Source organism: Hakea prostrata, chromosome 1 (assembly GCF_041222555.1).
Source record: "Hakea prostrata isolate BN-2017 chromosome 1, UWA_Hpros_2, whole genome shotgun sequence".
NCBI classification, from domain to species: domain Eukaryota; kingdom Viridiplantae; phylum Streptophyta; class Magnoliopsida; order Proteales; family Proteaceae; genus Hakea; species Hakea prostrata.
The window spans coordinates 32758853-32776121 of NC_142600.1; the positions used below are offsets into that span (position 1 = coordinate 32758853).

General features: G+C 39.0%; 1 protein-coding gene across 3 annotated transcripts in view; it reads left to right on the forward strand.

Annotated features, from left to right (window-relative positions):
• The first annotated feature begins 298 nt into the window (after positions 1-298).
• Positions 299-17269, forward strand: part of LOC149028773 (Tetratricopeptide repeat (TPR)-like superfamily protein) — a 112121-nt gene continuing 95150 nt past the window's right edge. Inside the window, exons 1-2 of one of the 3 annotated variants that reach the window (XM_089139005.1) lie at positions 299-544; positions 1664-1831. In XM_089139005.1, coding sequence (XP_088995131.1) covers positions 458-544; positions 1664-1831 — 255 coding nt within the window. In that variant the 5' untranslated portion in view covers positions 299-457. The remainder of the gene's footprint in view (positions 545-1663; positions 1832-17269) is intronic. The other 2 variants (XM_089138999.1, XM_089139010.1) reach the window with 2 other exon arrangements.

Sequence of the window (17269 nt, forward strand, 5' to 3'; positions counted from 1 at the left end):
TACGCAGAGTCAGGCGAGCCTCTCCGCCTCAAGCTTTCGACGACCGGAGACAAGACCAAATTTCAGTTCTCATTCTCTATTATGCCTATTTAAAAGAATTAAGTACAAGAATTTCATTATTGCTCAAGAAAGATCATTTTAGCATTCCCAATTTACCCTTGTATGATTGGATAGTTGCAACCCGGAACGCAAAGTAGTCAAATAGGCTCAGATCTAGAGAATGATTAACTGGGGATAAAAGTAATTTGCAGCATTCAATTATTTGAGGTTGGATGTTTTGAAGACCGTATGCATCCATGGTTCAAGAAATAAGTTTGGCTGGAGTTTCAGTAATCGATTTTAGACGATGCATGTTTCACCACTCAGGTTTGAGCCGGGTGAGTGAACTGAACGGGTGAGCTTCGGTCGATTGTGAACCACATAAATAAATAATAAATACACGGAAAAGAACCGGTTTATGATTAAGATACAAAGTGTATCTGCTCCACATGTACAGGTGGTGTGGTCTTTTGCCCCTTCAATGGAACTACTACTTCCTGCAACGGTTAGTATTCTCTCTCGTGTATTTGATGATTCAAGTGTTCTATGTGAATCAAAAAATCCATTTCCCTGCAATTCTTTTTGAGTGGAAACTAGAAATGGTTTTCCTCATCGTACATATTTCTGAACAAAGCAGAAACTTAGTGAACAGAGAATTCATGCCCACTTCATGGAATCAACATGGACGAAATTTGTTATAATGTCTATGGGAAGATTACTGCGCTAGATATTGAGGCTTCATTTATTGGGTGGAGGGTTGTGCATCCTTAGTTTTCAAATAGGGGTTAAATTATCCTTAAATTAAATTTGATATACTAGCCAGTAAGGTTGAACACTGAAAAAATTGGAAAATAAGGAAATAAGGCAACTTTTGTTTTCTGCGATTAGCTTCTTCCCTTTTTTTTTTTTTTTTTTTGGGGGGGGGGGGGTGTGTGGCGGAGGGTGAGGGGAGCTGGAGAGCTTTAGGAGACTCCACAGACAAACCTCGAAACCAAATCCCTCGTGTGAAGGTGGAATGTGAATGTGGAATTTGATTGCAAGTCACTGCTACAACTAGCAGACAACCGTACCGGCTGAGCTAGCTAGTGCCTTCTACCACGAAACTAGGTTGAGAAAGGTTATTTAAGCTTGTTTTGTTATCCGGCATTGAATTGGCTTGGGTGCAAATAGGAATTTTCCTTTTCAAGTATTAATGCCCTCAAAGTTTTGGTTGGACATATTCTCATGTTTGTAATAGCCAGAGTACTTTATGCCTCATAATAATACTCCTTAATGAGTCAGAATGGAGCAATGTGTAGCTAATATGTTGATCCTGTGTTCAATTTAAATTTCGGTCAAACTTCAGTCTTTCTTACCTTGCTTTGTTAAGTTCACTTTTGAAGTGTTTGTGTACTTCTGATTTGGATGCTTCCATAATGATTCCTGAGCTAGTTGTCAGTTGTCACATACATATTTCATTTGGTCTTGCATGGAAGCTACAGAGTTTTCTTTGCTTCGTGAGATCTGGAATTGATTTACTGACATATTTATCTCTATGCCATGTAGCATAACAGAGCTTAGATGCAGTTAGCTGGATAAACTTATCTAATGTAGCCAACCTTTTCTTAAACTACTGCAATGTCAGGAAATTATGCCAATGACTAGATTCCAGACATCTATCAAGGACCAGCGCTTGGAAAAGCTTTCTTTAAATGTTTTCTTTAATTTTAAAGCTCAAAAGAGGGGTAGAATTCTTTGTTCAGCTTCAAGGGAGAGACGTGGCTTTGGGCCTCAGACTACAAAGAAAGACAAGGTATTAAATCAGTTTTTTATTTAATAATAAAATCAGATTAACATTGTAGTAATGTAGTTTGCCAACATGCTCTATGATCTGTTTTCAGGCACTATATAGTGCCAGTTAACATTTTGAAACTGTTGGTGACCATAACTTCCACATTTTCTGCCTTATTTGTGTTGTTGTATTCTTTTCTTTATCAAACTCATGATTATATTAACCACTCCAAAAGCACCCTCCCAGAGCTCATCAAATGAGCGTTTACAATGAAAGGTGGAGCAGACAACCACCAAACCTGAGACAGACCTAGAGTTCTAGAACCATTAGCAAGAAAGTATGCCAGGAAGTTTTCTGGTCGAGCTACAAAAGAAAATTCAATGGTTTCAGAGTGCCCAGACAAAGATATTATACTATTAGAAATGCTGCACCTATCCAATCTAGTGAACTGGATTTCCCCTGAAGGGATAACACAGCAGACTTACAGTCTGAGAAGGCCTTGATTTTTTTAATTCTTGATGTAACTGCTAGCTGAATCGCATCCTGAATAGCCTCTAATTCAACTTGGGCCATGGAATCTGCTACACAAGCTTTTAGCTTGGGCTGCCAAGAAGCTCCCATCAGGCGCCCATATAATTCCTGCTTCTCCTCCCTTATAGGTAGTTTTATCCCATGAGCTGTCAGTGAAGGCTTGAAAAACATTCATGTGCCTTTGCTGTCCAATTATCTGCTGGTCTTGATGATGCTGTTGCTGTCTTTCCTCATGAAATTCATCTGTTTTGTAGATGCATTGCTTTGTAAGGCATTCATATCACCTAATAAGTTGTTGAACTATGTCAAGATCTATGAAGACATGGTATTTTACCAGAAAAGAGAAACTCATTCCTTGCTTTCCATATGACCCAGCTCATAATACTCCACATTGTATGAACTAAAGTAATGTTACCTGAGTCATGGTAATATGTTTCAACAAAATCCAACCAACCAACATATTACAGCCTGTAAACTGATTAACATCCAACCGAAATGCTGATGCTCTCCAACATTGTCGAGCATGGTTACATTTGAAAAGAGTATGCACCACTGATTCACTGATTCACATTCATTCATACATAGCAAGCACCATGGAGTGTGACAGTGTCCTTTTTTAAATAAAGCCAAAACTGCAGAGAGGCACCATGCCCAGCTTTCCAAAGAAATGATTTTACCTTGGGAGGGTTTGTCTCTTCCAAATCTTACTCCAAAAAACTGATGCTGTTGAAGGAGATCCTTGGTTCTCCTGCAGAACACAGATTAAAGTTTCATATAGTAGGCGGACCTAACAATAAGTATCTTCCAAATCTTACTCCAAAAAACTGATCCTGGAAGTTTCATTATTGCCTGCAGTTCTGGACCTGAGAATAAACATCTCAGGCATGGTGGGAGATCTTGCGAGATATCTCGCTATTTCAAAGAAGCGAGACGAAATGGAGATTGAGAGCAGAGAGTTGGGATATCTCGCTTGAGATCTTGCCATATCTCGTTGGAACTCTTAATTGTTGCTGATTATATTGTGGGTTTTGGATGGATTTTCATTTGCAAACACATCTGTAACATCGAAGGAAGATCAATCATTCTCTACTTGTCTTATGAACTTATGATTTAATGACTTATATATAATTTCTATGGTTGTATAATTTTATTATTCTATTCTTGAAAATTGAGATTGTCATGCTCATATGGATGAAATTTTGATGACATTTAGGTTATTTGATGCATTTTATACACTTGTTTTTCATATATATGCTTGTGGGTTGCACTTGGAATACCTTTGTTAAACAGAATGAAGGATTTTTGTTAGTTGATATTTCGGTTTCACATTATGGATAGACTTAGAAATCATACTTAGGGTTGTCTTCTAACATATCTAAGGCCACCAATGTGTTCAAAAGGCATTAAATAGGCTAAATACCAAGTTTCAGTCCAATTGGGACCCTAAAACCCACTGAGTTGACGCAAAAAAATTGCATATCTCGACAAAGATCTTGCCAAGACGGTCGAGATCTCGGTTTTTCAAGGTGGCGAGATCTCGCTCGAGAGCGAGATATTCTACCATGATCTCAGGTATGATCCCGTCCATGACCTGCCTTCCATGACCTAGAAGACCAATGGATTAATTCAGCCACCTTCCTGGGGCCCCGTTGAATTGGGTGGTAATGTGGAAGGATGGAAGGTTAGGGATCCAGGGGTCCTTATAAATAAGGGTATCAAGTCCATTTCCAATTCTTTTAACTACCTTGTTCTTTAATACATCTCTCCCCGCTATCGAACTCCAACCCCAAAATGCTCCTCTAGGACATGATGCATTTAGGGAATCTGAGTTTGGAAAGTATTTGTGTTTCATTGTTAGGGCCTGCAGAGAGTCACTTTTATACTCCTCCATGCTTGTTTTGCCAGCAAAGCTTTATAGAACACATGCAAATCCCTAAATACTAATCCTCCTTCCGTTTTTGATCCACACAACTTTCCCCATTGCACCTAGTTGATCCCCTTTTTGTCCTTGTTTCCCACCAAAATTGTCTAATTTGTTGGGTCAACCTGTCTGTTACCACTTCTAGTAATGTCGGACTTCCTGCCTTGCACTAGACAATGATTTTTCCTTCCACCTTGCTAACACCTTTTATTTTTATTTATTCATTTTTGCATGTTTTGACCCCCCAAACAAAGAAGTCGGATCAAAGGCCTTATTGAGAAGGCCATAGTAATATGAGAAGATTTGGGATTTGGATCTACTAAAGGTAGAGGGAAGCCTAAGATGAACTCCATTGCTCAAAATTGAAGAGACATACCTGTGGGTTGCACTTGAAATATCTTTGCTAAACAGAATGAAGGATTTTTGTTAGTTGATATGTTGGCCTGACACTTGCGTGTATTCTTGAAACACATAGTTAATGTGGTGTGTATTCTCCTGAGTTTCTGGTGCAAAATCATGCTATCATTTGCAAAAAAGTGATGGTCAATTTCAGTCCTTGATCTAGCTATTCAAGCTCCAGGCAATTGTGGGATCCCCCTATTGAACTCAGCCTCTTTGACAAAGCCTCTTGAGAAAGTATAAAAATATAGGGACTTGGAGGGCAACCATGCCCAAGGCCTTTAGAGGGAACCACTCAATCAGTTAGTTGTCCATTTACCTTTATTTGGAATTCGACTGTGGTAATTCATTGCATAATCCACCTCACCCACTTAGGATGAAACCTAAGAACTCTAAGGTTCTTCTCAATGGATCCCCACTCCATCTTGTCATAAGCCTTACTTAGGTCCAATTCTAGTGCCATGTACCTAGTTTTTGGTTTTGATTTTTTCATGAAATAAATGCACTCATGTGCCATATAGATATTTTTTGAGATAGACCTACCTGACAGGCTGACACAAAAGTACTTTGGGTCAAATGATGGAGCTAAGTATGGGTTTCAACTTATTAGCCCGACATTTTGCTATAATCTTGTTGTGGACATTGTGGAGGTTAATTGTTTTAAATGGCCTACCTCCTGAGGATATTTCCTCTTGGGATAAGGGATACAATGGTCCTATTGAGGCTTCTAAGCATGTAGCCTGTCTCAAAAAGGTGTTGTATCCCTGGAACTAGGTCATCTCTAATACTAGGCCTTGAAGCCCTACGCACCTTGTGCAAGTAATTCTTTGTCAAGGGTTGGCCACACCCTTGACAATTCCAAAAGAGGACCTTCATTTCCCTTTGGGCAGCTGGTTAAGGGCGGCCAACCATGACCTTCAGATTGAAGGACTTGGGCATCATCTGAAGTCTGACTTAGAGGTTCTTCATGAGGACCTGCCTCTGATTGGAGCCTGCCCCTCCGAGCTTGGTTTTTCGATTTCTAGAAGGAAGAGATGTATTATGTGCTCGTGTAGGGCTGAAGAAAGTTGTTTCAAAATCAGAGTTTATACACAATTTTTGTAGTGTATTTTGTATTTTTGTATTCACATGTGTTGTTATTTTTCTTCATCATGTTGGCATTACTATTTGTTTTTACCATTCTAAAAGTTAATTCAGATTCAGACCATGTTAATAGTTTTCAGCATGGTGCTTCAATACATTTCATTTAGATTCTGAACAATATCCTGGGATTGGTCGTAACTTGTAAGTTTCTGGTTTTTAGATTTTGGAACGTCCTTGAGATCTTTTTACCATTTGATTGTAATTTGTTTGGTCATTGAGTATGCTGTTCCATGCAAAATACCATTATTAATTTTTCTGATAAATGTTTTTATCGTAAATCAAGTTATGTAGTGAAATTTACACTTTACATATGTTCTCCAATCATAATCCTTTAATATATGTCACATTCACCCTTTCTCTATCTGTTAGTCTTTATGATAGATGAACTTTGGAGGTGGGCCCTGGTGCTATAGTGAGGTAGCTCCATTAAGACCCAATACAGTATCGGTAAATATTCGAGGAGTTGAGGTTTTTTATTGTTTTAGAATATAGATTTCAACTCAGTTAGAAAGTAATTCTTCGTAGTGTTTTAAAAAAGGATTGAGCTCGTTAAGTTTATCATGACTTGGGTAAAGGTACCTGAATTTTATTTGACTTGGATGGCTTATGACCTAGTCACATCAATTTTTACCTGGACCTAGTCTACAAGAATTTTGACTAGGTTTTTAAAGTTGTGACTTGACTGGGGTAGCTGACCCTAGTCAAAACCCTGGTTTTCCACCTGTGGTTCTCATGGCTGATCTTCATATACATATGATAGTATGCAATTGCATCAAAACGTAGTTGATTGATTTTGATTTTTAGAAAAATCTCACTTCTGGATCCTGTAACTTTATTCTCGGTGTATTTCTTTTTTGGGAGTTGGAAGTGGATTACTGGAGATCGTGCTCTTTTCTGCAGCCTTTATCTCACTTGTTTGTGTGAGAAATTTATTGTGTGTTGGAAGAGTAGCTGTAAATGTATGTTTTTACTTTTCAAGCCTAGTTATGATGTCAATGTTGGAAGGGTATACTTTTATTTGTTTGTATATATGTGGAACTGTAGTTGGTAGTTAAGAAATGTAGAGGACAAAGAAGAAAGGTGGAAGAAGGTTGAAGAAGAAGAAGAAGAGAAGATGGTTGAATGTTGTGTGCTAGAGAATATTCTCTGCCACATCTATATCACTTCATTAAAATGTTGGATTTAGTTACACACACCTCCTAGTGAGGTAAAAGGCACAAAGGAGAAATTACCATATAAGGAAATCAAACTGAAAATTAGTTCCTAAAGTATCTTAATTACATAAGCTCTGACATTTCCCCCTCAAGCTGGAGAATAACAGTTGTTAGAATTTCAGCACCTGTAATCAGCTTAGGGACTGAAAGGAAGTTTAGAAAGAAAAAGAAGAATAGAATAAGACTGAAGAAGAAGATGAAGGAGAAGAAGAGAAGAGGTAGAGAGCTTGTGCGTGTGTCTTTTGGCTCTCCCCTGGTACTTCATTTATAATGTAAAATCAAATTTGAGTTTGGAAAACTTTCCTAAATGAAGTTACAGCAAATGGGAAAATTACATATTGCATGGAGTCTCCCAAAATCTACTAAAAAAAGGAAACTGTCCTAAGGAGATTACTTGTCAACCAAGCAATAAGAAAATAAGAAAGTAACAAAAATAGAAACCTAAGCTAAAACAAAAAGTGCTATTTTAACACTCCCCCTCATGCTAAAGTATACATCTCAAAGGCTTCAGCTTGGAATAACAAGAACATATCAAGAAACTTCATTACACTTGAGCATATGTAGCAATAACAGATGATGGTAGACACCAAAAGTACTTTGCCGTGGAGATAATCGACTACAACTTAAGTAAACAATCTCGTGTAGTAAAATCCATCCAACAACAAGAATAATAAGCAGTGATGAAGCCGAACCATGTCCACTAGTACAGCAGCAAGTTAGCAACAATAACATCAAGGGCATAGTTGTCACGGCGACGAGGCGATGCGAGGCGGTTTTAGCTAGTTGGGGCGATGAGTCGATGAGGCGCCCTCCGAGGCGCTTTTGAGGCGGTCGAGGCGTTTTAAGTGAAATTTTTACTTTATGTACATCTCATACACTAATTCATTATAAACCTATCTTATATATAATAAAAAAACTAATATTAGCCATTTAGCCTACCTTAAGTCATCCATAATACTACAAACCACACATAGTAGGTCCTAAATAAATTCCAAGTATCATACTACTTGGAGTAGGAATTGTATGCAGTAACCAGATAGCAGGTTCAGAGTATGAAAGATGTTGAATGACCTTTAAACAACAGTAATCAAATACTACTTGGAGTAGGATAGGATGCAGTAATCATATAGCAGGTTCAGAGTATGACATCAGAACATTACATGGATAACAACCACGTGAAAGTCACAGAGAAGTAGCTATGTCACAAGAACCATAACAGAAACTTTAATTGCAATTTGCAAGTCACAAAGAAGTAAATAATTAGTTAATAATCTCCAAACATAAATTAAATAACGAGTAGCAACTTATAACATTGTTAAAACACAAAAGAAAAAGAAAAAAAGCATGTTGGCGACATACCGTCGCCTGAGATGGTGAACAAAATCACCGGAGGCCGTTGCAAAACGTTAATGAATTAATGTTACAAATGATCCCATGTATTCCGTGTAACATTTGTATAAGCATTCAGCCATTAGATTATTCCCAATTGGAATCTAATTTCCAATTTATTTTTGGCCTTTGATTTGGAAAAAAAAAATGGTGGTTTTTTAAAATCCCATAAGGCGGTCGCCTCAGGGTCTGAGGCGTCCAAGGCGTCCGAGGCGAGCCCGAGGCGACTCCTCAGAGCCTGAGGCGCCCGCCTTATGGGCTCCAACTGAGGCGATACTCGCCTCAGGCCCTCTAAGGCCGCCAGGACGCCAAGGCGTCGCCTAGGCGACGCCTAGGCGACGCCTTGACAACTATGATCAAGGGCACCATCCAAATAATGCCAGTAGTAGTGAGGAATCTCCACACAATAAGTAAAAGGTGCAGCCAAAAATTGCATAAGCTCTTTGCAAAAAGGCAAGTGTTAGGGAAAAGTATAGGTAGGTAAAAGACAGTATATCTTACTCAGACCAAGTTGGTAGGTAACAAACGGTATAGGTTATTGCAGATTAAGTTGGTTACTGCAGACCAAGTTGGTAGGTAATAGACAACATGAGTTACTGCGAACCAAATAGGTAGGTAGAAGACAATATAGGTTACTGCGGACCATGTAGGTCAAAAAAGTTGCAGATCAAGTAGGTAGACAAAAGGTAACTAAGTAGTTAGGTGTTGCTGTAGGATACCATCTTAGGAGGATGAAGATCTTCACCAATAATATTCTTCAACAAATCCTAAGTAGAAATAGAAAGAGTCTCCAATTTCCCCTCACGTGTAGCATATATGTAGACAAATAATGATGACCAATTACCAACATCTCAAAGTATGAGCACAAAAGAAATCTAAGAAGGAAAAGTAGCAGCCACAGAGCAGTGTATCATTCACCAATGAAGCTGATCAAGCAGCAGTAAATTGTCTCCCACAACCAAAGTCTTGTTTTCTAGTAAAAGAAATTCTAAACCACCGACAATGCTCAAACAATGCATCGAAAAATTAAATTAGAATAAATTACCAAACCAGCTTTGAACCTCAGATAATAGTAGCTCAGCAGAAGTGCAGTAACAATTGCTGGTGTAGCAGTTTCTATCAGATGTGTTTATAGGAAAAAACAGCAACCCCTGTAGTGCAGATTGAATTAACTTCATAGTTCATAAAAGAACATCCAGAGGTCCTCGCTAGTGTGGTCTGATCTTCAGAAGAAAAGAAACATCTTGCGCTGTATCTGGACCATAGAAGCAAACTTTCACTAGATTTGAAACCTAACAGATCTTGATTTGAAGAAAAAATAATCCTAGTCCTCTGGGTCTTTTGAAGTATTAGATAAAGAAAAGGCTGAACTTGATCCCGAAACAAACAATGGAAGTAGTAGTGAACCAATATGGTACCAGCAAAATATTTCAAAACAGAAGCAGTATGTAACTTGCAACAGAACTTATAGGATATACGATAAAGGGCAATACTTAGGTCTTGCAATCCAATAGTGGGCATATTCCCCATGACATGAGTACAGGACATATCGAACTTCAAATTTGCACAAAAAACAGTGCAACAGAAATAAAAGGCCCAAAAGGGCACCAAGTCACCAACATTATTTTGAATAATTGAACCATACGCAGTTCATACTTTTTTAGATTAATAAGCATCCTAGAGAACTAGAAGAAGATAGATCGAATTCAAAAAAAGAAAGAAAAGAGACCTCTGATTTGCACAAAAACTGTAAGCTGAGAGTTCCCTGATTCTGAATTAATCATAAACTCTGAAACAGAGCATATCTAATCCACTCTAAGAACTTCTGACTTGTGCGGAAACTGTTAAATGAGTTCCACGATTTGAATTAGTTGCAAAATCTGAAACTCTCTATGATCTATGGGCCTTCAGTAGTATTAATAGGTAGATAGAGATCCCTTAATACATTGGTTAAGTAGGATCTACACTACATAGATAGGACAAAAATAAGTAGCTGCACACCAGGAAAAAGAGAAAAGAAACTGAGAAGTCGACAGAGAAGAAGCAGTCCTTAAGCTGATTACAAAAGCGCAGATACCATGTTAGAGTTTCATCAACTGTAATCTGCATGTGGACTGAAGAGAAATTCAGAAAGAAAAAGAAGAATAGAAGAAAACCGAAGAAGAAGAAGAAGAAGAAGAAGGAGAAGAAGAGAAGTGGGAGAGAGCTTGTGTGTGTGTCTTTTGGCGCTCCCCCTGATACTTCATTTATAATGTAAAATCAAATCTCAGTTAGGAAAATATTTCTAAACTGAGTTTACAGCAAAAAGGAAAACTTGCATATTGCATGGAATCTCCCAAAATCTACTAAAAAAGAAACTATCCTAGGGAGCTTACTTGTCAACCAAGCAACAACAAAATTAGAAGGTAACCAAAATAGCAAGTAACTAAAATAGAAAATGACTAAAATAGAAACCTAAGCTGAAATAAAAAGTGATATTTTAACAACAATCATGTGTTACAACTTGCATAATAGGGGTATTAAATTGAAGATAGGTTAGCCCATTGGTGATGATGTCTCCCACTTGATCACCAATCTTTGCAAAGCAGGTACAAATGCCGACAGATTCAATCTTATATATAGTACACACTACACACACATATAGTACTATACGTTGTAGTTAAAAAATGTAAAGAACAAAGTTGAAAGATGGCAGAATAAGAAGAAAAAGAAGAGAAAATGGTTGGATGTTGTGTTTTAGAGAGTTCTCTCTAAAGAGCGAAATGGGTGCTGATGGCTTCCGCACAAGCAATGTGGGGGGGGGGGGGATTTTTCTACTGAGCCTTACCTGAGCAATTTTGCTGAGAGGCTCTTTTGATGCCTTGACCTTAGGCTACAGCTATGATCCACTAACCAGTGTGCCAACTCCCGCCCCTATATAACTTGACTAATAAGATGCAAATTACACACGCATCCTCAGGGAGGTAAAAGGTACAAAAGAGAAGCTACTATATGAGGAATTCAAACAGCAAATTAGTTCCTACTAATACATAAATTCTAAGACTTCCTGTCATGCTGTAGAATAAATGTTGATGCTGTTGGAGTAATTGAATGAATCCTTACTTATGTCAATGTGACATTGCAGGACTTATTATGATAGTGATATGCTAGAGAAGATACAAATTATACCTGATGTGAGACTAAAAAGAATAAAGTATCCTAACAGACAAATTTACCCTTATGAATAAAACTACTGTATTATAATACTCCCCCTCAAGTTGGTGTATAGATATTGCTGCCCAACTTGCTAATGATGCTACTGAACAACTCTTGACATTCAAGCTCTTTATAAACACATCAGCTCGCTGATTGTTAGATGTGACAAAGGTAATTTGAACCAGACCTTACTTGACATTCTCTTTGATAAAATGCCTGTTGATCTCTGCATGTTTTGTCTGAATACAACCGTATAAGCTCTTCTAGATCTGTCACAAGCTCTTAAGAAGCCCTTTCAAGCACAGTACCTTGCAAATGCCTTGAGCCAAAGCCCTAGCCTTAAATTCTGCTTTAAGACTGGATCGTGCAACTACAGCCTGTTTCTTGCTCCTCCATGATACCAAGTTGCCTCCTACATACGCACAGTTGCCAGAGGTAGGTCTTCTATCATCTGGACATTCTACCCAGTTTGTATTTGTGTATGCTAAACTCTTAGATATCCATGAGAAGAAATCAAAATGCCTTTCCCTGGAGAAGCCTTTGAATATCTCAATATATGATATACTGCATATATTGATTGACAAGACTAATTGCTAAAGTAATATCTAGTCTAGTGTGAGATAAATAAATCAACTTCCCAACCAATTTTTGATAGCTTGTCTTGTCAACTAGTTCTCCTTTTTTTGCCTTCAAGTGTTGATTGGGCTCCACAGGAATCTCAACTGGCCTATAGCCTAACATCCCAATCTCTTCAAGTAAATCCAAAGTATACTTCCTCTGATAGAGAGAGACACCATTGGTCATATGCTAGCTTTAGCTTTAGAAAATACCTGAGTTTGCCCATATCTTTTATCTCAAATTTAGTCCCGAAAAAGGTCTTCAAGGCTGTAATTTCTTCATCACTGCTTCTGGTGATCACAAAATCATCCACCTACACCAAAAGTATTGTAGTATGGGAACCATCCCGCTTAACAAACAAGGTATAGTTTGCATTACTTTTCTTATAGCCGTAGGAAGTTATGGCCTTATGAAATCTGCCAAACCATGCCCTAGGAGATTGCTTTAGTCCATATACGACTATCCTTAGCTTACACACTTTCCCATGAGCTTCAAAATTAAAATAGCCAGGAGGCACATCAATATACACCTCTTCCTAGAGCTCTCCATGTTGGAATTCACATCTACTTGTTGTAGGTTCCACCTTTGATTCACCGCATATGAGAGAATAGCCCAAACTATGTTCATCTTGGCATCAAGGGCAAATGTCTCCTGATAGTCAATGCCATAGGTTTGAGTAAAGCCTTTGGCTACTAATCTTGCTTTATATCGTTCAATAGTTCTATCTGGCCTTGTGTTTTATCGGAAGACCAATTTGCACCCAACAATCTATTTTCCTACAGGCAAAGACACCAATTCCCACTTCCCCCCCTTTCTAGAGCTCGCATTTCCTCATCCATAGCTTCCTTTTAGTTTGAGTAGGATAATGCTTCCTGCCAAGTGTTAGGAATAGAAGTGGAGGACAAAGAGGAAATGAAACTTCGAAATTCTGGGGATAGGGATTCATATGAGACTAACTGGAAATAGGATGTTTGGTGCAAGTCCATGGCTGCTTTCTTAATGCAATAGGTAAGTCTAGAGTAGGGTCCAAAGAAGGGTCAGAGACAGACTCAACAAGAAGAGCTGATTCTTCAGGACTAGGAGTTGACGCTTCCAATTGGCTTGGCTTAGAAGGGGGTATTCTTTGTTTTATTTAATAGGTCTAGTCTCCCCTTGCATATCATCCACCAGCTATTTATGTCTGGTCACTCCATCTTTCAAAGGAAAATCTGCCAAAGGAGAGTCAACTGCAGGAATCTCATGAGGAATGTCAATGAACACTAGAGCTTCATAACTAATACTCTCTGCTTGGAGAAGTGTAGGGTAAAAGAAAGAAATCTGCTCTTAGAACCCAACATCTATGAAGACAAAGAAGCAGCGAGAGCTAGGATGGTTAGACTTATACCCCCTTTGTGTAAGAGGATAGCCCAGAAAATGCACCATAACCCACGAGGATCTAACTTAGCCTGGACATAGTGGTTCCAGATAAAGGCAACACACCAAAAGACCTTAGGTGGGGGTGTAAAGGTGGCTGTCCTTAAAAGAACCTCAAGAGGACAACACTAATCCAAGACTTGGGAAGGCATTTGGTTAATCAGATAAGCTGCAGTTTGAATGGCATCACAAAGACAAGGAGGCCCATGCATAGTGAACATAAAAGAACGTGCCACCTAAAGGAGATGTCTATTTTCATATTCAGCAACCAACTGGCTTGATGTATGATACCATGATCAGCTATGTAAGAACGGAATGCCCCACCCAAGTATTGAATCTCATTATTAGTCTGAAGAATTTTTACTATAGCCCCTATCTGAGTCCTAACCATATTATGGAAATGTTGGAAACACGAAAACACATCACTCTCTTGGTGGAGTAAATAAACCCATGTGGTCCTAGTGTAATGGTTGATAAAAGTAACAAACCATCTATGGCCAGCTATAGACACAGTCTAAGAGGGACCGCACACATTCTTAGAGACCCCACACATCAGAATGTGTTGAAAACATGGACTGAGGTTTTCTAATTAGAATAGGATTATGTTTCTTAATAAGTCTAGAGTTAGTTTTTATTTCTATTTGTTTTATATTTCGTTTTCCTACTTAGGATAGGAGTTAACTAGGTTGTAACTATAAATACCCTATTGGGGTCTGTGAATAATATACTTTGAGGAGCAATTCTTCAGATTACAACATGGTATCAAGAGCCTAATTTCGATTAGGGAAGAAAGAGAGAACTAGAGACACCTTCATTCTCTTGATTTCCCACTGCCGTTGTCTCTGCCGCTGTCGCTGCTCATATTGCGAATTCTTCTGCCCTACTACTCCAGGGAATGAACTTGAAAGCATGGCAAAACTCGAAGAGCCCAAGCAACGGATCCTTCAAAAGATTTCAGGAGCTTCGACAGTGACGAGAATTGTGTGTAGGCTCACTTGTGAGAGAATCGAGATACACCATGGAAGAGCTGAAGAAGCTCATTATCTTTGCTACCTCTTGCTCTCGCTGTATCTTCTGTCTTCTTTTTCGCTGAAGCTGTGACTCTGCATATTGGAGAGACTTGGAATTGAAACCACCATTGCCGCCACAAGACAGAAACTGGAAATCTTTCGGTAACATGCTGCGAAGGCATGCAGGCGACTGCCACTATTGTTATCGCTGTTGCTGCAGCAACCGCTGCTGTTGTTCTCCTCCAGTTTAAGGTCAGCCACCTGTCTACTGCTGTTGTTCTCCTCTAGTTTAAGGGGCTGAAGAGAGTATGAGACAGTTTGGCTGCTGTTGTTCTCCTCCAGTTTAAGGGGCTGAAGAGAGTATGAGACAGTTTCTACAACTGCAAGCTTCTTATTTATATCACACTCATACAATCATTATAGAACCTTGTATTTGAAAAAAAATCAAATTTGGGGGAAAATCTTACATTTCTTGAAGATCCCTTGAAATATGCTTGAATCACTGCAAATATGCTTCAATTTGTTGTTGTAGATGAGTTAATGATGTTGCTATGTTGAATCCCCAACAAATTCCGGCCAAATTCCGGCCAAAAATGGAGTTTTCCGGCCAATTTTGGTGATCCAGCGAGATAGAGGAGAGAGAGAGGCTCGAGAGAGGCGAGATATGCCTCTCTTGAGCGAGACAGGGGCTTTAAAAAGCCCGTAAAGCAGCCAAAAAAGTCCCGTTGGCAAGATCTCGCCGAGATATTGGCGAGATCTCACGAGATGGGCGAGATCTCGAGCGAGATCGCCCATCTCGCGAGATCTGCAATCTCGCAGATCTCGCCAGAGATCTCATCTCGCCTCTCTAAAAAGGCGAGATATCTAGCGAGATCTCGGCGAGATCTCCCACCGTGGATAGGAGTTCTACTTCTGGGTATTGTGTGTATGTGGGAGGTAACCTTGTGACTTGGAGAAGCAAGAAATAGGCTGTGGTTGCGCGGTCCAGTGCCGAGGTCAAGTTTAGGGCGATTGCTCAAGGCATTTGTGAGGTACTATGGCTTAAAGGGCTGCTTCAAGAGGTCGGGACAGATTTGAAGGTTCCTATACAGTTATACTCAGATAGTAAGTCAGCGATCAACATAGCTCATAACCCAGTACAACATGATAGGACTAAGCATGTGGAGATTGACAGACATTTCATCAAAGAGAAGGTTGAGGCTGGGTTGATCCATATCACCTTTGTTACTTCAAACGAACAACAAGCTGATGTGCTCACAAAGAGCTTGAGCACGAAGGTATTCAATTACATTATGAGCAAGCTAGGCACAATATCTTTGCTCAACCTTGAGGGGGAGTGTTGAAACATGGACTAAGGTTTTCTAATTAGAATAGGATTATGTTTCCTAATAAGTCTAGAGTTAGTTTTTTATTTTTATTTGTTTTATATTTCCTTTTGCTACTTAGGATAGGACTTCACTAGGTTGTAACTATAAATATCCTATTGGGGTTTGTGGATAATATACTTTGAGGAGCAATTCTGCACATTACAACAGAATGAATAACTGGAAAAGGAGTACTACTACGATTATCAGAAATTGGATAAATGTGTCTAGTTTGCTTGGCCAAAATGCAAACATCATAATGAAAATCATTTAAATTACATCTTTTAACCAAGTCAGGAAATAATTTATATAGAACAGGTAAAGGGACGTGGCCAAGATGATTTTGCCATTGTAATAATAACACGAGTGCAGGAGAGGATGATCTAGAGGCCATAGAAAGAGCTGATGGAGACTTGTCCAATATGTAGAGCGCCCCCTTTTGTCTACCACTGCCAATCGTATGCCCTATTTCTAGGTCCCAAAACACAATTTTGCAGTTCATATCACAGGTAATTCTACTAATAAACAAAGGTTACCCGAAAATTTAGGAACATACAAAACAAAAGATAGGGTAAGGGTAAGTGAACAAATAATGGATCCCTTCCCAGAGTTGGAGAAAGAATTCCATAAGTTGTTCGAACATCTTGGTCAAAAGGAATAGATGAATAAGTATGAAAAAATGAGGATGATCCTGTCATGAGTCAGCATCTAAAGGGATACATCGAAGTTTGGATATCAATTGGGGAAGGTGTTGGAGCTCGTTTGAGGAAAGAGGTGCTGGAGTACTCAGGGTGTCCAAAATAGCTTGATTTGGATGCTTGATTGCTGCCCCTATTGCCATTGCTACTCCTCCATGAGAACTTGCTGGACGCCCATGCAACTTCCAACACTTGTACATCGTATGGTGCTCTTTCCCACAATATTCACACTTTACTGGAGACCAAAAATTACTAGAATCAGACTTGTTATTGCCAAGACTAGCCACTAATGCTGACCTATCAGATGTTTAATGTGTACCATTGCTGTCCGTTAACTGTCCTCTATAACTGTCCGTTACTAGAATCAGACTTGTTATTGCCAAGACTAGCCACTAATGCTGACCTATCAGATGTTTAATGTGTACCATTGCTGTCTGTTAACTGTCCTCTATATCAACCATAGCATAACCTTGTTTTAGGGAAGAAAAGGGCTCTCGGGAAAGAATATGTGCCCGAATCTGATCATACTCAATATTCAATCCTGCCAGAAAGTCATAGACTTTG